The sequence below is a fragment of the Notamacropus eugenii genome, chromosome 4, assembly GCF_028372415.1.
Source record: "Notamacropus eugenii isolate mMacEug1 chromosome 4, mMacEug1.pri_v2, whole genome shotgun sequence".
NCBI classification, from domain to species: domain Eukaryota; kingdom Metazoa; phylum Chordata; class Mammalia; order Diprotodontia; family Macropodidae; genus Notamacropus; species Notamacropus eugenii.
The window spans coordinates 121,094,239-121,116,538 of NC_092875.1; the positions used below are offsets into that span (position 1 = coordinate 121,094,239).

At 36.5% G+C, this 22,300-nt stretch overlaps 1 protein-coding gene and 1 long non-coding RNA gene across 2 annotated transcripts in view; one reads left to right on the forward strand and one right to left on the reverse strand.

Annotated features, from left to right (window-relative positions):
• The window catches only part of ATAD2 (ATPase family AAA domain containing 2), an 87,828-nt gene extending 79,530 nt beyond the window's left edge, over positions 1-8,298 (forward strand). The window contains exons 26-28 of the mRNA XM_072603154.1: positions 434-567; positions 5,268-5,396; positions 6,787-8,298. Coding sequence (XP_072459255.1) covers positions 434-567; positions 5,268-5,396; positions 6,787-6,831 — 308 coding nt within the window. The 3' untranslated portion in view covers positions 6,832-8,298. The remainder of the gene's footprint in view (positions 1-433; positions 568-5,267; positions 5,397-6,786) is intronic.
• The window catches only part of LOC140500546 (uncharacterized), a 76,530-nt gene that overhangs the window by 41,400 nt on the left and 12,830 nt on the right, over positions 1-22,300 (reverse strand). The window lies entirely within an intron of this gene.

A 22,300-nucleotide genomic window follows, 5' to 3' on the forward strand; every position in this document is an offset into this window, starting at 1 on the left:
CATTGCAAGTTTTCTAGCTGGACACTTCCTTACTTTCCCATCTTTAACTCAAATTACTTCCCTCCACATACTTCAGCCAGAGTAGTCCCCCTACTTACCCTATACTTTTACACTTTCTCTTTTGTTTCTTTGTTTATATTGTTCCCTTTTCCTGGTGCTTGTTCCCTTCCTTCCCCTCTATTTGTACATACTTTTCTAGTATACTTATTTAGCATGTACTCATAACTACTGTGTGTTATCAATATTTTACCTCCCTACTAGACTGTACCATGGAGACAGAAACAGTATTATATTTGAACTTGATATCTCTCCTGTCACTTAGTACAGTATTCTGCATACAGTTGCTTAATAAATAATGTATGAATTTGAACTTAGATGTTTAATTTCCACATATCTCTGCATTAAATGACAGTTATTTAATTGATGTTTTTAGAAACCTGTGTTCTTAGGATGACTCGAGCCAGACGTTCCCAAGTTGAGCAACAGCAGCTCATCAGTGTTGAGAAGGCTTTGGCAATTCTTTCTGAACCCATACCCCCACTTATTGTGGACCATGAACAGCTAAAAGTATGTAAATAACCATTTTTAAATGCTAATGTACAAATAATTTTTAAAATGTTAGCACTTAGCTTTCTTTTAGATTCCATTTTATAAACGTGATAAAATTTCATTCCCTTTAGCATTCTATGGGATCTATCATTTATCCCTTCTCCAGCTTTTTCAGTTTTTATCCTCCTGTTGGTCTTTTCTGCTATTTTTTCAGATTTATATAGGGTTTGTCTCTCCTTTTTTTCCCCTTCCCTATCAGGCTCTTGTTCTGTTTCTTCAGTTCACATGAAACTTAGCAAATATGTATTCTGTACCCACTGCCTCTATTTCCTTGCTACCTGTTATATCCTTAACTGCCTCTGACCCCTTAGTTTGGCTTTCTTCTACAGTGGAATTTTAAGGATCTCCTCCTTTATTAATGACCTTCAGAATCCAATAGTTTTCCTTGGCCACCCTTATTGCCTTTGGCTTCAATTTAATATTTGACACACTGTTGATGAGATAGGTGACACCCAATCTTTCTCCCTGACTTCTTTCTTAATCTCCAGTACTACAACTCTTAACTTCTTCGAATTATTCCCATTTTAGCATCCCAACATGGTGGTGAAGTGATAGAGTGCTGGGCCTGGAATTAGGAAGATTCATCTCCCTGCATTCAAATCTGACTTCAGACATTTACTAGCTGTATGAGGAAGTCATTTAACCTTGTTTGCCTCAGTTTCCTTATCTGTAAAATGAGAAGGAAATGGAAAACCATTCTGGTATCTTTGCCAAGAAAACCCCAAATGGGATCACAAAGAATCAGACATGACTGAACAACATCTAATTCGGCTTATTTTAAACTGAATAAAAATCATTGTGGTGCAGTAGAAAGAATGCTGGATTTGGGTTTGAATGCTACATTTTCCACTTGTTACTGTTACAATAAGTAAGTCACTTAAGTTCTCACCCCCTGTTTGTTCACCTGTGAAATGAAGGTGTAATAGACAGACTAAGTGACCTGAAATTACTTCCAGCTCTAAATCATTGATCCTGTAGCCTAAAGTCAGCTTCCCCTCTTAACTTCTCTGTTTGAATGATACCCTTCTCTGTCACACAAGGCTCAAAATTTAAGAGACATTTTGACTCTTTAGTCATCGATCATGAGATCTAACCCCATACTTTGCATCTCACCACCTTTTTAATAATCTCATGCCTACATTAATACCAGAATCTTCTAAATGTTCTTCCTAACTACAGTCTTCCTTCTCTTCTACCTGTACTAACATATTGCTGTCAATATTAATCTTCCAAAATACCACTTTTATATCATTCCCTTCCAAGGGATAACCACATCCTTCCCTGTAGCTGCTCCCTAAAAAACTGCCTCCAGTGCAGCTGGATTTTATCTGATCACCATTGCTACACAGCACATTCCTTGCATTGTGAGCATTGTTTTTGCTTTTTCTCCAAAAATACCGTTTCCAGTGTTTTCTGCCTTTCTAATGCCTACTTATTCTTAAAGTCCCACCTCTTCATTAGGTCGAGGGTCACAGATTTGTAGATGGGAGTTCAGAGGATTTGGACTTGCTTTCCCACTCTGCCACTTCACTCCCTCTACAATTTGGCCAAGTCAGATGATCTTGTCTGCTGGAGATTATACTAAATGATCTGGAAGGCCTCTAAACTATAATAATAACTAGCATTATAGTACCTTAAGGTTTGTTTACATGTAATCTCAATTAATCTTCACAAAATCTTTGTGGGGTAAGTACTATTATTGCTATTTTATCTGTGAAGAAAATGAGGCATAAAAGTAAGGTAATAGTTATGAAGTGCTTAGCACAGTACCTGACACAGAGTAAGTAGATACTTAGTAATTACTTGTTCTTTTCCTCTTCCCCCAAGAAATTAAATATTATACAGTTAAACTTAAGTTGACCCAAATCTCTGATAACAGGAAGAGCAAGATAATCAGAAATTATAGTGGAACTACATGGCCCATAATGGTTTAGCAGAAAAATGAAAGAATTAGAAGAAATATAGATAGTACTTAAGACAGAGCTCATAAAAAGAAATCAGAAAGGGAAGTGAGAGTCTATTTAGAAACATAGAATGGACAAAGTAAAACGGGTTCTTTGTAGCAGATTTGAACCCTTGAAATACATAGATAGCACAACATGACTATTATAGATATGTTTTGTGTGACTACACGTGTATAACCTATATCAAACTGCTTGCCTTCTCAGTAAAAAGGGGTAAGGAAGAAGGAAAGGGAAGAATTTGGAACTCTAATGTAGACTCTACTTATACTTTAGTATTAAATATATTTTCACATTAGTCATGTAAAGAAGAATTAGAACTAATGGGAAGGAACCATGAGAAAGAAGAAACAAAACAAGAAAAGAAAACGAGAGTAAATAGCATGCTTCCATCTTGGAGTTGTCTTAGATCTTTATCAAGGACAGTCATCCGCATGATGTGACTTACCATTGTTAATCTGAAAACTCTGGTTAAAGAAAAGGCAACAGGCTAAATGCATACATTTTAAGATTTAATTAATTAAACAGTTCCCTGTAAAGTAACAGTTATATAATATTATGGAGCCAGAGATTATCTGACTGACTCAGTACAGAAATCGACTGACTTAAATACATTTTGCCATGAGAAAGGAACTCTCTTACTTGAACAAATTGTAAATTTTGCAAGACAAGACAACTAACAAAGTAGTGTCAGTTCCAAGCTGGGTAAACTTCCTCCCTGTAGCATTTGTCTCTATGACATACAATAAGGAGAAAATCCACCACTCTGATGGCAGGCATCCTACTGACATACGAAAGGGTACCTTTAACAAAGTTTCAATTGAAATTATGACCCAGGACATCTGTGTTTTTCCTTATCACTAACATGCCATAAAAGGGTGTCCTAAGGAAATTACTAAGTCAATCCCATTTGCTTCCTTGAGGCATTCTCTGAGTTTACTCAAGACAACAAAAGAGACTATTAGGTCCAGACTCTTCTTAATTCAAGCTTTAGCCCTTACTAAAGTCCAAAAATTATATTAAATATTATCACTATGTACAGTGTTCTCCTGGTTCTGCTCACTTCACTCAGCTTCACTTCATGTAAGTCTTTCCAGGTTTTTCTGAAGTCTGCCAGCTCATCATTTCTTATAGCACAGTAGTGTTCCATTACATTCAAATTCTACAAATTGTTCAGCCATTCCCCAGTTGCGGGACGTCCCCTCAGTTTCCAATTCTTTGCCACCACAGGATCCGCTATAAATATTTTTGTACATGTGGGTCCTTTCCTTGGTCTTGGTGGATCAGAAAGGATATATGCACATTTTTATTTCCAAATTGCTCTACAGAATGGTTGGATCAGTTCACAGTTTCATATTAGTGGAGTTCCATTGCATTAGTGTCCCTGTTTTCTCCCATTTTCTCCAACATCATTTTCCTGTTTTGTCACGTTAGTCAATCTGATAGGTATGTTGTGGTACCTCAGAGTAGTTTTGCACTTCTCTAATCAGTAGTGATTTAGAACATTTTTTCAAGTGACTATAGACAGCTTTAATTTCTTTCCCTGAAAACTTCCTGTTCATATCCTTTGACCATTTATCAGTTGGAGAATGACTTGTATTATAAATTTAACGCATCTCTATATATTTTAGAAATGAGGATTTTATCAGAGACACTGGTTATAAAAATTGTTTCCCAGACTTCTCCTTCCCAACTAATCTTGGTTGTATTGGCTTTAAAAACTTTTCAGTCTAATGTAATCAGAATCATCCACTTTGCATTTCATGGTGTTGTCTGTGTAGTTTGGTCATAAATTCTTCCCTTCTCCATAGATCTGACAGGTAAACTATTCCTTGCTCTCCTACTTTGCTTATAGTTATCAGTGTTTATAACTAAATCATGTACCCATTTTGACTTTTTCTTAATATAGAGTGTAAGATGTAAGGCCTAATTTCTGCCATACTATTTTCCAATTTTCCCAGCATTTTTTGTGAAAGTGAGTTCTTATCTCAGAATCTGGAGTCTTTGAGTTTACCAAATAGTAGATTGCTGTACTTATTGACTGTTCTGTCTTGCGTACCTAACCTATTCCACTGATCACCACTCTGCTTCTTAGCCAGTACCAAGTAGTTCTGATGATTGCTGCTTTATAATACAATTTAAGATCTGGTACAGGTAGGCCACCTTCCTTGCATTTCTTTTAATTAATTCCCTTGATATTCTAGACTTTTTGTTCTTCCAGGTGAACTTTGTTGTTGTTTTTTTTAGCTCTATAAAATAATTTTTTGGTAGTTTGCTTGGTATGGCACTAAATAAGTAATTTAATTTGGGTAGAATTGTTATTTTTATTATATTAGCTTGACCTACCCATGAGCAACTGACAATTTTTCCAGTTATTTAGATCTGATTTATGTGAAAAGTGTTTTGTAATTGTGGAACTCAAAAGTTTTTAAAAATGAATGTTAAGAGTTGTCTTCATAAGAATTGGAATATGAGATTTGAAAAGTCAAAGGATATCTCAGTTTGCAAAGGTTATTTTCATTAAATATGTAAATTTTGCATTTAAAAAGAGGTAAACTATACATTTACATTAGAATGTAAACTTCTAGAGGGAATGGGTTTTTGTATTCCCAGCATAGTGTCATTTTTTTAATTGAATGAAAATTCCTTCCTTACACACAAACACAGATAAATATTTAATACATCTCTTCTTTTTAGAATCTTTTGAAGATTACCATTAAGAAAAGTCAAGAGTATAATATATTTCAGTTGGAAAAATTGTATGCAATAATTAGCCAGTGCATTTATCAGCATCGCAAAGACTATGACAAGACACATCTAATTCAGGTGAGTTATTATTTACATTTTACAATTGATATTTGGAACCATCGTGATCTACCGTCATGACCTCAAAGCTTATCCATCCAGTCACAACCCTGACAATGTGTCTTACACAATCAAATTACAAATTGGGAATTAAACCTTTTTTTAAAACTATAAATTCCAAAATAATCATATAGATAGAACAAGTACAATTTTTATGCTTTGCTTTCTTTGGATTTCAGAAATACTTTCAATTTTTAAAATACAACAAAAAACTCAGTTTAGAATTGGCAGTTATTTGACCTGAGCTTGACTAAAGTTTTTCTTGACATTTTATAGAGTTTGCAAAAATATTAATAGGAGACAATATTTTTTACCTTGCTAAGAGGAAAATTTAGCACGATTGTTGACATGCAAATAAATTGCCAAATGTAAGTAAGCATTACCATGATTACAGCAGGTCTGACAGTAACTCTGCTTAGAAATATTTTAATAGTTTGAGTTACTGCAGATATTTGAAAGATACATATTATAATTTTACTCCATTCCTCAAGTTCTGTAAGTAGACTAGCTTTCTCCTGGTTTTATTGTAAGTTAAAACATGTCTTTTTCATTTTCATTTTGATGATTTAATTGAATAATCATCATACTTGGAGAATGAGGTCTTCAGTTTTGCTAAAAGTGATTTATCCTGTTTTAACTCTGGCTCCTCCTTTGTAAAATGGTGATAGTAATAGCACCCACCTTATAAGGTTTTTATGATGATCAAATGAGACAGCATATGTAATAAACATTGAAAATTTTTATTCATTTAAATGTGAACAGGATGATTATCTTGAATTACAGTCTCAGCTTTAGAAGGTACTTGAGACACATTTTAGTCCAGTCTCAGAATCACCAGACTTCCCTTGTATAATAACAATAGTCCTCACTTTTGCTTTTGAGAAGCCCCGCCTACTTCTTACGTATAGAACTGTTTCAAGGCTGTTGCAGCCCTCCACTTTGTCTTCTTAGAAGTGCTGTGATTCGTCTGTCAGCTACAGGTCCTCCCTCTGTAAGAAGTGAGCCGTCCATCACAATATCAGAATTTTTAATGAAACCTTTTTTCAATCTGAGGAAGCAGTGACCGCTTTGAAAGGTTTCGGGGTGGCCTCTTCTGTGTGATAGTGGATAAGGTTGTGATAATCTAGTTATATGAAGTCATTGCTATAATTTTGTTGGGGGGGTTTTTCCTGACAAGAGTTATCTTGAAAAATTTGGGCACTAGTAAATGTGAAGTATTTATTTACTGTAAATAGACAGATTTTGGCATAATATTCTTTAAAACTTTTTGACTCTGGTATCAGATGATCAATCTTGGATTCAAAATAATAGCATTAAACTTAACTGTTTTTTCTGTCTCTTAATCCTCTAGAAAATGGAGCAAGAAATCAAAAACTTTCATTGTTCCAAATCGTGAAGTTGTGAAGTTCAGCTTTCTTCAAATTGACATCTTATTTTGTTCACTTTTGTTATCTCTGCATAGGTAATGCAAAATTGAATTCCCACATATTTAAGCTATATTATTATTAGAATACTGCTAAATAAAATATTTAAACTGCTTTTAATTTTGTATGTGTGAGGTGGATGTTTAAATTTGATTTTGACAAGTGTTAAACAGTCTAAGTCACAGCAAAACTGTTTAATATTTAATGCTGTAATGTTTAAACTCCAAGTACTCTGCTGGTCTATTAAAGTTGTTTCTTTCTTTGTCAGAGGCCATTAATTGTTCACTAGATTTACGGCCTTTTTGTCGTAAGAGTATTTGAAGGTGGAAATCCATTAAATAACGGATCTGTTGCCAGCATCTAAAATTTCCCCAGGTTACATTTGGCACTGTTAATTTTATCCTTTCTTTTCCTTAATAGTGTAAATTAAATAGAAATATAATGCTGCACTGTGGCCTATTATTGACCTCTGTTCTGTCATTTTTTAGTATTTTTTTATCTCTGTCATCTTCTGCATTCTTTACTCTCCTTTCTTTGCCTCATTACCCAAGAACTAATGTTCAAGCTTAGGCTTTGTGGTAAAGCTCTGAATATAAAAGAGGCAAAAGGCTTTACAACAGTTTTAAACTTGAACACAAAAATTAAGATATTTGTAAAATATGCATTTTCATAATTCTAATTTAGGTTTTATAAATATCCATGTTTACATTTTCTTATGTATTTACCTTTGTCATGTTTTGTATTGATAACCACATTTTTGATGTTTTTAAAAAACATGAGAGTTAGATTTGAAATTAAGCTTGCGGCCTTCAAAATTTGTGTTTAGACATCATCATATAAAGATACTTTGTTGTATACAGTTGTATAAATGTTATACATTTTGATATTTTGTATTATACCAAAAATAAATTTCCTGGGCATCTTTAAATGGTTAAAATACTGCAGTGCATATTCACTTTTTGAAAATGTAATCCCCAAAGATGCTTCCGTGAGAAGCTTTGAAATTGTTCAGAGTAGCGTAGTGTTGGATGTTTTTGTGGGGGTAAGGAAAGTAAGTTTTAGTAAAGCTATTCTGTGTAAGGAGAGAGTCATTTGAACTTTTTTAGTCACTCTTTACGTAATGGTCAACGTTATACTGCCTTTCATTCCTTCGGATATCATATTTGAACTACCTGGTGATTCTTAAAGCCTTCTAGAAACCAGGGCATCACCTTTAAATCAGTTGTTACTGCCTTAATTTATATAACCAGCTTTAAAAGCAGTATTATAGAGCTGAAAAGGTTTTCCCCAAAAAAAATGTATGTACCTGAATATAAATATTTTGCTTGTACTGTGAAATTTTATATATAAATTATTACTTTTCCAGGTACATATTTTGTAACTTTACCACTTCATTTTTATGTATAGTTTGCGTAATAAATCTTGCAAGTTGACAATCAGTGTGAGTTTTGCTTTTATGTCTTTGGTATTTTAAGCATAATATTAAAGATAATGATTGGGGGCAATGGGGCAGTTACAAAAAGATGAATAAAGTAGTAGGTTACAAAGGGGCTCTTTTCTCACTATTCCTTTTAAAATTCATGATCGAGATGTCAAAAAGAAATCAGACTACTAGAGGTCCTCAAATGAAGGGGGACGACTTTCAAAAACTGAGAAAGTTTTGCCACACCATAGTAAAATATATATATTTATGTATTGAAACAAAAAAGACAAAAAATATTCTGAAACAATGTGAATAGTAGCACCAGAAACAGAATTTTCTCAAGACAGAATATGGCACTAAGCAATTAAAGAATCTATTTTTAGAAAGAAACTATCACTTCCAATTAGAGTATCTATATGTGTGAGGTGTGGTGTTGGAACTGGGATGGAGACCAAAATGCCCTCAATGTGGTTTACATTCTACGAGGGCGGTGGGGAAGGCACACGTAGACAGAGAAGAAAATGCAAACTATATACGGGTAATTGTAGAATATCAGGAAAGGCCTTGTGTAGGCAATTCTGAGAGGGCAGACGAGAAAGCAGTGCACTCCAGGCATGGAAAACTACTTGTACATAGGGAATACATGGAATTTTGTGATGAGAGGAGTAGGAGGCCAGTTTAACTAGAAGAGAATGTGCATAGGTGAGATTTTTCAAAGTAGGTACAAAGTAGATTTTGGGGATATTAAATGTCAGCATAAGTTAAATTTTGTATTTTATTCTAGAAGTCATATTACCCTGCCAGCTAGGTCCATTACAAATTTATGTCTAATTTCAAGTGTATCTAAATACCTACAGAGCATTCCTTTTTTTTTCCTGATTAATTTTCTATCCAAGTTTTTATCATGTTATTGTATAGATTGTTTTGGCTCTGCTTACTTCACGACATCAGAGATGGTACCATGAGGAGCATACTACACCTGGGTTCAAATATGGCCTCAGGCACTTAACTAGGACAAGCCACATAAATTCCTTAGTCTATAAAAAAGATAGTATTGGTACTAACACCCAGACTTGAGGACAAAATGAGATTTGTAAAGTTCTTTACAAACCTATTGTATACATGCTAGATATTAAGTCTTCTAAGGCTACTGTGAAGACAACTCTTTCTCGTAGCACAATATTCTGTTATTCCATTCTTATTCTATAATTTAGCATTTCTCCATTTAACAGGCATTCAGCCTTTGTTTCCAATTTTTTGCTATAATAAAAATGCTAAAATTACTTTTGTGCATGAATCCTTTTCTTCTTGGATATCTGATAATTATGTCAGGATAATACAGCTAGTTAAGTGACTAAAGTGGGACCCAACTATTCGAAGACCCACATCTACCAGGACCCAGTATCAGATTTGATCACAAGAAGAAATGTAGAAAAATCCAGCCTTCTGACACTCTTGAAAAGAATAAGAGAGTAAACTTACTGAGCTAGAGAAATAAACACCTCCATCTTAAAAAAAAAAAAAAAAGCCCCAAACTGGAAGAGGCTAAGAGGGTAGCCCTTCTTAATTACACTGAAGAAAGAAGGTCAATCCCTGGTAGAAAAACTTCAAGATAACTGAGTAAATTTTTTAAAAATTTAAATTTTAAAAACAAGAAATACCACAAGTTAAGAGGGACCCATATGATAAACCCTGACAGAGTAACTCAACGAACACAGAGGAAAAATATCTTGGTCACAGATGCTATAAGAATGAATGGAAGAAATTTAAAAATTGGAACTGAAATAAAAGCTGTTTATGAATATTTCAAAACACAAAGTGTAAAACTTTACCTAAGTAATGAACTCCTTAAAAAAGCAGACTAGAGCAATGAGGATTCAACTCTATATGACTACAAGAAATATTTCAATGACTTTAAACAACTGAAAACATAAAAAGTAATATGAGGTATTGAAAAAAATCTGACTTGAAAAACAGATTCAGAAGAGAGAATTTAAGCATGCGACTCCATAAATATTACAACCAAGGAGTGGAAAAAACTGGATACCACACTTGAAATCATAAAAGAAAACTGCCCAGATCTATTAGAATAGGAGGGCAAAGTGAAGACAGAATGAATCCATGGATCACCTCTTGAAAGATGCTCCAAACTGAAAACACCAAGGAATATAACAACCAAAATCCAGAGCTTCCAAGTTAAAGAGAAAATAGATGCAAGCATCTAGAAAGAATTTTAAGCACCAAGGAACCACAGTATTACACAAGATTATGCTCATTACCAAAAAAAAAAACAAAACCCCAAACAAACACAGGATGGGGATCGCAGGAGGTTGGCATACAATATTCCAAAATGCAAAAAAATGGAGTTGAGGCTTTTCTTAAAGAGGAGGAAACTTGGATATTTTGAAGAGAAATAATGTACTTCTCCAAAGAGGTGCCTTTCTCTCTACAGCCACTTTGTGTAGTGTGTGTGTGTGTGTGTGTGTGTGTGTGTGTGACTGGGGCTGTTTTTGCTTTTTTTTGTACTCCTAGTACTTAGCAAAGTGGCTTGTGCTTATTAAAACAAGTGCTTGACAAATGCTTATTGACTGATTAGTCAAAGAATCATATGGTTGAACTGAAGATCATCTGTCCAATAAAGGTTAGAGAAAGAACTGAACAGCAGTATTACATGCTCAGAGATAAAAAGAAAGTTATTTGTTGAACTGATTACAACAAAGAGGTCAGTTGTCTTCTTGGGGCATGTGTCTGTCCAAGACATAAGGTGATTCACTTGTGCACAAATGATACTGCCAGATGGAACATAGAAGGCATTGCCAATAATTATGAAATCTTGGGTAAGAAGATAAAAGACCATGGGAAGCTGGTTGTGTTTTCCTCGTTGTTGCCCATTGAAAGCAAGGAATGCACAAAAGAAAAAGTAATGTGGTTAAGTAAATAGCAGGCATAAAGGTATGTGAGGATTTTGAACCATGGATTAATATATGCATATAGTATGCCTTTAGACATAAAGACTTGGGGGAGGGGGTCAACTTTGACACCAGGCTCACTCTAGTCTTCCTTTAAAAAAAAAATTGGAGATTCCTCCAAAAAATATCCTGCCAAGAAACAGAAGGAAGAGACTGCAGTGGCCTTTCCTCCACCTAGCTTGTCTCTAAGCATACTACCTGCCTCTATGGTTCTCTGTCTTTCTCCCATAACTTTTTTTTCTTCCAAAGAAAGGGCAGGGAATGCCTGTAAATCAAAATTGGTTCCTCCTCCTCCTCCAAGTCTTTTTTCCCCAAAGGCAAGCTATATCTAGAATAGATGACAGATTCCTGGTCAGAGATGGAGTGCACCAAACAAAAGCTAGTAACATATTTGCCATGTCTTGCAAATTTATCAAAATGTCTTTAAAAAGATTAGAGGAGTGAGAGATTATTTCTCTATGTCCCTCAAGCTAGATACATAGTAACTACTGAGAGATTATTTCTCTATGTCCCTCAAGCTAGATACATAGTAACTACAATGAAGGAAAGAGAATAACGATTGCACCCAGAAGTTCATAGGAAATGATACATGAAATAAACCACCCATGGCCTCAAATGTCTGTACACATATGCCCAAAGTTTAGACAAAAAGCAACAAGAATTAGTTACTAGATCTAGGAGGCAAATTTGACCTCACCAGTATTTCTGGGTAGGAATTCTTAATTTAATAAAGGGCAGCAAGGCGGACAGGATCTGTTTATGGGGGGGAAGGTATCTTAATGCTAGCAAGGCCAGGAACCAGAGGGGAGAAGCACGACAAGAATATCTGAGTGAAAGTTAATGGAAGGAGAAAAAGTATTGGAGTATGCCAGAGACTACCTAGAAAGAAAGGGGAAATAGGATAACAGATCAGAAGGCTGACACAGAGGCATGATGTAGCAGCGATGGGGAACTTTAGTTGTCCAGATATCCAGTGGAGCTCCCTCTGAGCCAAAAGCTCCTTAACTTACCTCAGGGAGCCTACTGTCTATCAACAAAGGGAAATTCTGCTTTGATTATGTCTTACTAACAACGAAGATCTAGTTGCTGGAGTAGAAACCATAAGAACCTTGGGAGGAAGTGACCATTCCCTTGTAGGGTCTGTGACAGATAAGGAAATCAAAGCAGAGTCTGATATTCACTCTAGATTTGGGGAAAGTGTATTTCAAAGGGTTCAAAGAGAAGATAGATAAAGTCTAAGGTTTAGATAACTAAAATGCTATAAGGCAAGTCAGCCCTGGAAGGACAGTAGATGCTCAAAAATGAAGTTAGCAAACACAAAGGGAAACAATTTCAATGAGAAGAAAAGGGGGATTTTTTTTACTAGTCCAGTGTAGATTCAAAGGACACTCAACAACCACCTTAGATTTTAAAAGGAAATAAATATATAGAAGACTGAAGGCCATCCTCAACACAAGGATGAATATGAAAGTGGTATGATCCTAGAAAAAGAATTGTTGCTCAATGATGCCCAACTCTTCATGACTCCTTGGGAGGCTTTCTTGGCAAAGATACTGGTCGAGTAATTTCACATTTTCTTCTCCAGCTCATTTTCAGATGTGGAAACTGAGACAAATAGGATTAAGTAACTTGCCCATGATCACATAGCCATTAAGTATCTGAGGCTAGATTTGAACTCAGGAAGAGGAGTCTTCCTTGACTCCAGGTCTGGCACTCTCTCCACTGTGCCATCTACCTGCTCTAGAAAAAGAATCAAGACTGCTGCTAACAGTCAGAACAAACAGACTGGCAGTTAAACATTTTTTTTTAATACACAGAGGAAAACAAGTGCAGAGAGAAAACAAAAATTCTGTTGGTCCCTTTAACAATACATACTTCCTTAAAAAACAATTTAACCAAATTCAGTTTCCTGTGCAATGTCCTTTTGTATTCTTTGTATATTGAAATTTTTGTGTTTGTTGATAATTTATTGTTAAGGTCACAATAAAAATGTATTTTTTTAAAGACCTAGGAATTTTAGTGGATTGAAAAATCAGTGTGGGAGTCAGCAGTGTAATGTGGCAGCCAAAAATCTAATGTGATCTTGGGTAGTATTAAAAGAGGCATAGTTTCCAGGAATAAGGAGGTGATAGTTTCCACTCAGATCTCATCTGAAGCACATTGTTCAATTCTGGGTACCAAAATTAAGAAGGACATTGATAAGCTGGAGGTCCAGAGGAGGGAGGGCAGGATGGTGAAGGGCCCTGAGTCTATATCACAAAAGAATAGTTGAAGGCACTGGGGACAGCCTGGAGAAGAAAAGATTTGTGGAATATGGAAGGAGATGGAAGATAACTTCAAATATATGAAAGGCTAGACTTGTTCTGTTTGACCTAAAGAGAGGGAACCAAGAACAATAGATGAAAGTTGAAAAGAGGTCAATTTTAGCTTGATATAGGGAAAAACTCTGATCATAGTGATAGTCAAAAGTCGAAGGGGCTACCTTGAATGATCGAGGGGTTCCCCCATCCTTGGAGGTCTTCAAACAGAGGATAGATGACCACTTGTCAGCTGTATTATAATGGGGTGTTCAGGGAGGACTTGCACCCATTGTGTGAAAGCTTGCTGAGCCCTTTTCAGGGCTTCTCATCTACCTTCTGAGCAACTCTCACCTTTGGCTCTAAGAAGCTGTAGCATGCATAGTGGCCATACCCTGGTAGATGGGCTTAACCAGGTTAAGGGTAACTGACAGGCTTCAAACCCATTTGTGAGTTAGGGGGACATCTACCACAAGCATGTGAAGACTTCCAGGCAGAATGGACTGATGAGAATAATTTGTTACAAACGTCATGAAGGCAGCTGAAGCAGGTGCCGTGGAATGTCTAGAGCTTGGTTAGACATGGAATGTCAAGGTCATCCACTGCATCCAGGGCCATCATCCTGACTTTTGTCTTGCCACTAGACTTCCATGACTCTGGTAAAGAGAGAGGCTGATGGCTTTGTGCAACTCTGATTCACTCAAATCCAATTCACACCCAAGTTAAGACATTACCCTGTGAAGTTATTGGTCCTCTTTGAAAACAGATGAACAACAGTATTATAGTTAAGATTCCTTTCATTTATGGAATGCTAGAGATTCAAATAGAAAAAAACCAATCCCTGCTTTCAAGGAGGTCATACTGGAAAAGAAAGCACATAGAATCTTCAGCTTCTGAGAAAATGAAAAGGCACACTGAATATGTAACACAATTCCCTCCTCAAATCTCCCTCTCAGAATCCTTATCTTCTTTCAAGACTCAGCTCAAGTGCTACTTTCTTTGTGAAGCTTTTTCACATTTGTGATTATCAAGACTCAGTTCTCTCCAATTACCTTTTTTAAGTATATGTGCTATATTCCTCTAGCAGAATATAAACTCCCTGAGGGCACAAATGGTTTAGGTGTCTATTTTGGATTTCCTGGGTCTTACATGGTGCTTTGTCAAGTAGGAGCTTAATAAATAAATGTTTGTTGAATTGAATTTTAAATTTTTCTATAGAGGAATGAATAGGTGAAAATAAGAAGAGGAATTAGAATATAAGGGGGAAAAATGAAAAACCATAAAATCATACAATCAAGAATAATTGTTCAAACTAGTTAGTGCTGTGTTTTTTTAACAGAAAAACACATGACTAGAATAAAGTAGATCATAAAGAACTAGGATCAAAGGTATATGTTAATTTAGTGTTTGATGAATCCCAATCATAAAACAAAATTGGGGAAAGTAATTATTCAGTATAAATTGTTTGAGGAATTGAATAGCAAGCAGCATGGCAAAAGAAACAATAATAATGAAATTAGATCTTAATTCCATATAATAGGATCCAACAGATTCCATATATATTTTAAATAATTTTTCAAAAACAGAATGATATTCTTTTGGGAAGAGGAAAGGAAAAAAGCATCTATTCAATAGATGGAAGAATCTACAGGATTTTACAAAATAGATGGTTTTTATTATTAGTTTTCATACAACATAACAGCAATGCATCCAGAATAAAAAGGAAAAAAACCAGAGGGGGAAAATGTTTGCCATAGTTATTTCTCATAAAATCTGACATCAAAAATCTATAAAGAATTGAAAGAAAAATAGAAGAGCATGTTCTGTTACTTAACAGGTAAGTGGTTAAAGATCGGAAAAGGCATATCTTGTTACCAGTAACAGCCTGAAAAACTGTTAAAACTCTTTAATCAAAGAAATGTTAATTAAAACAACGCTGAGATAGTTCCTTACAATAAGTCCACAAAGAATTAAAAATAACAAAATTCAGTGTTGATGAGTTTGTAGAAAGACAGGCACACATTATGCTGTAGGGAAAAAATGAAGGAAAGAGGAAGGGAAGGAAGGAAGAAAAATAACCATTTATTAAGTACCTACTATGTATCAGGCACTGCCTTAACATTAAGCGACTTGCCCAGGGTCACACAGCTAGTAAATATCTGAGGCCAAATTTGAATTCAGGTTTTCCTGACTCCAGGCCCAGAACTCTACCTAGTGTATCATCAAGCTACCTCAAGAGTTATGAATAGTTTAGGATGTTTGTTGAAAGCAATATGACACTATAGAATGAGTCAGAAAACTTAGATGTGCATGTGTTGTTTAATGTGTTTGCAAATGGACAGTGGCAGTGCTCATGTCCATAACTTCAAAGACTAATGAGTTGCTATCCTTTGCATAATGCATTGACAGGTCTTAATTATTAGTATAAATCGATCCATGCTGCTGTGTAGTCTTTCATAAAATAGTTGTACTAATATGGCAATCCCAGGTTTTCTTTCCTAATTTTTTGGGGGAAACCTCATGGGGTCATTAGTTCTGGGGGTTTTGTTTGTTCTTGAGGCAATCAAGGTTAAAGGATCAGAAGTGAACCTGCCTCCAGGGTGGGTGCTCTATCCACTGCCCCTTGTTATAAGTTCTGAATGGCATCATGGAAGGAACACTGGCATCAGAGCACCTGGGTTCAAATCCCACCTCTGACACTACTTGTGTGATCTTGGACAAGTTGAAGGTTCCAAAAAGAATCTCAGTTTTCTTATCTCTAAAATGAGGGCTATGTCTAGTCACCTAATTTCTCAGTTTCCTCATCTGTAAAATGGGGAAGACTCTTGTCAGACTGAAAAATGAACTGAACTGAATGTCTAAATAAGGGAAGAGAACTTAGAAGAGGCCAGTGTCACTGAATCTGTCAGTCAAAAAACATTAATTCTGTTCAGTCATTTTTCTGTCCTTTCCAACTCTTCATGACCCCATTTGGGGTTTTCTTGGCAAAGATAGTGGAGTGGTTTTCCATTTCCTTCTCCAGTTCATTTTGCAGATGGGGAAAGAGAAGCGGAGTTAAGTGACTTGCCCAGGGTCACGCAGCTAGTAAGTGTCTGAAGTGAGATTCCTGACTTCAGGCTCAATACTCTATCCACTGTGCCAATTAGCTGCTAGTAAACATTTATTAAGCACCTACTATGTTCTAAGCACTGATCTAAGAGCTAGGGATACAAAAAGAAACAAAATCTAATAAGGAAGAGTTACTTGCCCAGGGTTATACAGCTAAATGTGCCTGAGGCAGAATTCAAAATCAGGTTTACCTGACTCAAAATCCAACATTCAAGTCGCTGTGCCACCTAGCTGTCACTTTGTTTTAAATCTCTTCTACCTAATAACTATGTGATCCTGGCAAGACATTTCTTTCACTAGACTTTAGTTTCTTCACCTATCAAACGAGTGGATGATACTAGGTGCTCTAGAGCTCTAACAGTGAGTGATTCCATTCATTCAGATGAAAGAGGAATCCTTGGGATTCTAGCTTTAATAAATACTTTATGTTTTGTACATAGCCTTTCAAAGTTCTCAGCTCTACCTCACACCTTTTTCATCACAGCATTTCTGTAGATACTGTTAATACTTTATTATTCAGGGTGGAGCTATCAATGCACTCATCATCCTAAAATTCTGCCAGCTTTACCTTTCTTTTTCTTCCCTTCTGTCTCTCTCTCTCCCTTTTTTTGCCTTCCTCCCTCCCTCCCTCCCTTTCTTTCTATCTTTCTTTCTTTCTTCCTTCCTTCCTTTCTTTCTTTCTTCTCTCTCTCTCTCTCTCTCTCTCTCTCTCTCTCTCTCTCTCTCTCTCTCTCTCTCTCTCTCTCTCTCTTTTGTTGCTTGTTAGCACCTCCACTAGAGGGTGTAGAGGGACAAAGATAGAAATTGGAACTCATTGATTTCACAAATACAATATCAGTTCTGATGGAACATTGGGTATGAATGAGCAAGCAACTGAAAACTGAGTTTAGAGGAATGTTTCCAGATTTCAGTTGACATCTGCTGGAATGTGCTGGTAAATGTATAACAAATGACTGAAAAAAATACGTATGAGACACACTTTTAAGTTTAATCTGCATTGTCAACATTTTTACATGCTTTATTAAGTTTAGACAATAAACAATAATAAATCAGTAAACCAAGCCCTAATTTGTAACCAATTCCTGAGGTGTAAATGCTCACACTGGAAATTTAACAATCAGCTCTCACCATTGCTGGCTTCAGCACTCCTCTGGCATAGTTCACACTAGCACATAAGATATAACTGATGCAGTATATATCAGAATTACAGTTCCTCAGGGTTGGAAGTGACCTCAGAGGCCAAGCCTAGAAATCCACTAGTTTAACATGTAAGTGACTCCACTTTCAGATAGCCCCAATTTCTCTTACACCTAACTAGAAGCTGACTACAGCTTCTACCCTAGTTCTACCCTCCAAGGCAAAGCAGGACAAAGTCTAATCCCCCTTTTCCATATGTTAGCCATAAAAATTCTTGAAGCTATCATGTGCCCTTTCTCTAACCTCCTAAGTCTTCCTTCTTCCAAGCTAAATAAAGATCCCCAGTTTTTTCAACCTATCTTCACCAACTAGACCATCAATTTCTCTAGCTACACTCAAGGCTGTCAACGTCTTCCCTAACCCAAAGTACCTGAGATTCCCACATCCTAGCATGGAAGTGATCCTGGATTTTCAAAGGCTATGCATAGATGCCAGGTTAGTGCAAACTCCAACAGGTTTCATAGGCTGCAAAAGCTTCCAGTACTAACCTAATGGCAGATTTCATTTGCTGTTCAAAGACCAGTATATCTAAGTTATGGAGAGGCTCATTACTAGGTTAGTGATGAGTAATGATTTGCTTTGACCATGATATAAACAAAAACGCCCCTCAATCCCAAAGACAACTTATTTTTTCTCCTATGCTGTCAGAAGAGACAAAAAGTTCTAAGAAATAAACAGCCCTTAGATCTTCTAAAAACCTTCATTTAATAAGTGGTTTTCCATGTGTGATTAGGCAGCTAGGTGATATAATGGATAGAGCACTGGATCTGGAATCAGGAAGATCTCAATTCAAGTAAGCCTCAGACAGTTACTAGCTGTGTGACTCTGGGCAAGTCACTTAACCTCTGTTTGCCTCAGTTTCCTCAACGGCAAAACAGGAGTAATAACAGCACCTGCCTCACAGGGCCGTCATGAGGATCAAATGAGATGACATTTGTAGAGCACCTACCACATAAGTAAGCGCTTAATAAATGCTTGTTCCCTCCCTCTGGGCCAAACATTCTTATTTCCTTCAACTGATCATATAGGATTTCTAGTCTTCTTATCATCCTAGTTGCCTTCTTCTGACATGTTCCATCTTTTCTATTCCCTTCCCAAAATCCAATGTCCAGAAGTGCAAACATTATTGCAGATGTGGCCTGACCATGTTAGAGTACAGAAAGACAATTAACCTTCCTTAAACCACAAACCTATGAAGTATGGCCTATCAGAGACTGAATAAAGAAAAACTCCAGGGCAGAGTGGGTCTGGGGTTTGATTGGAAGCTAATTCCCTTTTTTCTTGGGGTTGATTTGTTATACCTTAAATTGCACTAGTTGGTGCTAGACTGGCAATCAGAAAGACTCATCTTCCTGAGTTTAAATCTGGACTTAGACACATTAACTATGTTACCCTGGCCAAGTCAATTAACTCAAGTTTCCTCATCTGTAAAACGAACTAGAGAATGAAATGGCAAGTCATTACAATACCTTTGCCCTGCCCCAATAAACCCCCCAAAAAACCAAATAGGGTCATGAAGAGTCAGACACAACTGACTATAACAACATACAACAAACATAAAATTATAAGAAACTGAGTGCAGGGAAAGCGTTCACCTAAAAATGGTCCTGGATAATAAAAAGATTCATATCACAAATTTCTCTTCTTAAGTCCAAGGAAGCAGGATAAAATGAGGACTATGCAACTTTTTCACTCATATCCATAAAATATTGTATGTACTATCTACATACATATGTGTACATATTTACTTATAAATGAACAGCTCTTCTAACGAGGTGGGGCTATGCCCCTATTCTTATAGCTCATGAGCTCCCAACAGTAAACCTCCCATTAAGAGTCAATCCAGTAGAATCAATTAGTTCTTAGCAAAATTACTAAAATGGCGTGTCAAGAACAATAGTTAAAAGACATTCTTCCCGTAAATCCAGTACATGCTGCCACAAATACGCATCATTCGTCGGATGAGTGGGCTCAAACATAAAACAGCCGGTAGTGAGGCAATCGGGCAATTCGCAAATCCTAATGATGCAAATTGAGAAGTGCTTTCTCCGTCGTAGAATCTTTATGCGACTTCCTTTGAATGTAGCATTTCTATGGGGAATCCAGATCTTGTCATACTCACTACATGACACTATAGTGGAACTCTGGGAGCAGTATCTTAAACAAAGCTCAGCCTGTTCTCCAGGGTGTGCCCCTCTCAGTTGTCGGGGTCACAGTTCTTAAAGTTGCTTCCCCCCACTGGAGCCAGGAGCGTGTGCCTGTGCGCCTCATTGAATCCAGTGACTCCTACTGTTCTAGTAGGTCCGCTTAAAAACTACGGAGATGATGTGTATGGGGAGGGGATAGAAGAGAAATCCCCTCCTCTCACCTCCTTTGCAGAAGTCTCTTCCACAGGTAGCTTCCAGCTTGCAATGTCTCCCACTATTTGCCATCTTCCGCTCAGCTGCTAGACGCCACTACCTAGATCTCTACTGATGAGCGCAAGGAGAGCGAAATGTCCCATCCTCGGGGCGGGATGGGGGAGGAGGGAGGCAGGGCAGGGAAAGGAGGGGAGGGAGGTCTCACTCCACAACAGCTGAACCTTGCTTTCCTGAGCTCTTCACGGTTTAGCAATTTAAAGTCCCTAGAGGCATGACTAATTTGTTTTCTTGGCCAATCATATTGTACTCTTCTTGACTCAATTACAGGAGGGTTTGTACTTCCTAGAGGAATTAGAACACAGATTCCTTAAAACTTGATCATGCTATCATGGATATGTTTTGCATGATTACACATGTATAACGTATCTCAAATTGCTTGCCTTCCCAATGCGAGGGGAGGAGGATGGAAGAGATGAGGAGGGAAGAAGGAAGAGAATTTGGAACTCAAAGTTTTAAAAACGAATGTTAAAAATTGTTTTTGCATGTGACTGGGGGAAAATAAAATACTAAATAAAAAAAAAAAACTTGATCACATATGACTACAACCACTGAACTGGTGGCAGAGGGAATGTCACATCTCTCCCTCTCACATATAATTTATTTATATACATGCACTACTGTATCCATCACATGCACCACTGTACTCATCTTTTCTGTAAAATATTCACAAAACATAAAACTTTTAAAAGGATGAAATGAACACTTTTTAAATAATTATTTTATTTATTAAGGTTAGGTACTAGATGAGTGATTTCATTTCTATAGACAACTCTTAGGAGGAAGTTCTCATTTTTATTTATTAATGGTATAAAAAAAACCTTTTTTTCCCCTCTCACTAAAACTATTGGTAATTCTATTTCTAATGAGAGCAATGGGATTGAAATTCATTATTTTTTGAAAGTCTTGATTTAACATTTTGTGATATAGTAATTTGAAGATTTGATTTGACATTCAATTTTATTTTGGTACTTGGTTGGTTTTAATGGCTATCATAACTAAAAACCATTTCTTACAAAGATACATAGTTCTAATAGCAAGAAGTGTAGCACTGGGTATCCTTAATAAATCATGTCTCTCTTTTTTCTGTCCCATCCATTAATTAGGCAAAGGTTCTTGTTTAAATTTGGCTCATGAATTTCCATCTTCTCAGAGGGTGTTCCATTTTCATGGTTTTAACAAATGGGTTCCAAACCCTTTGTGTAGAAGATTTTTAAACAGTTTAGAATAATTCAGTGCAAAAATCTCCTGGCACAGACAGTAAGGACTCCCTCTCTCACTAAGGGTCCCCAGCCCTGGGCTCCTTCACCCTAACCTAGTTCAGGTCTTGGGGAATCCTGACCTTGAAAAGGGGGAATCCAGATCTTGTCATACTCACTACATGACACTATAGTGGAACTCTGGGAGCAGTATCTTAAACAAAGCTTAAATCTGGCTTATGCCAACAGTCCACCCAAAAGGGATTAACTAGGTCACATCTACAAAAGTAGTCAGCATATCAATGAATCAACAAGCATTTGTTATTAAGTGCGTATGATGTCACAGGCACTGTATAGGATACAAAGTAAGAGTAAAAAAAAATTCCTACCCTCATGGAGCTTACTTTCTAATGGGGGAGATGGGTATACATACAAGTATACGTAGAATACAAAATTAATACAAATTACTAAATCTAAATTCTGGGTGGCAAAGTGAATAGAAAGAAAGCCTTAACTTAGGAAAGACAGGGTTCAAATTCCCCTTCTGTCCACTACTGCCTGAGTGACCCCAGACAAACCAATTAATACCTAGGTACACGTTCTCAAAGACTACAGATTTCAGAACAGTTGCTGATCTACATTGATAGAGGAGCTTTCCCAGTTGGTAACTACACACCAATTAAATCATGGCTCCAATTCCCACCCATAAAAGAGTATACAACAGAAACAGAGATTAAAAAAATCAAGTATGACTATTTGTATTGGTATCTTATCACAGTTCTAGGCACAAAGTAGGAGAGTAATAAATACTTGTTGAATTATTTGCACAAA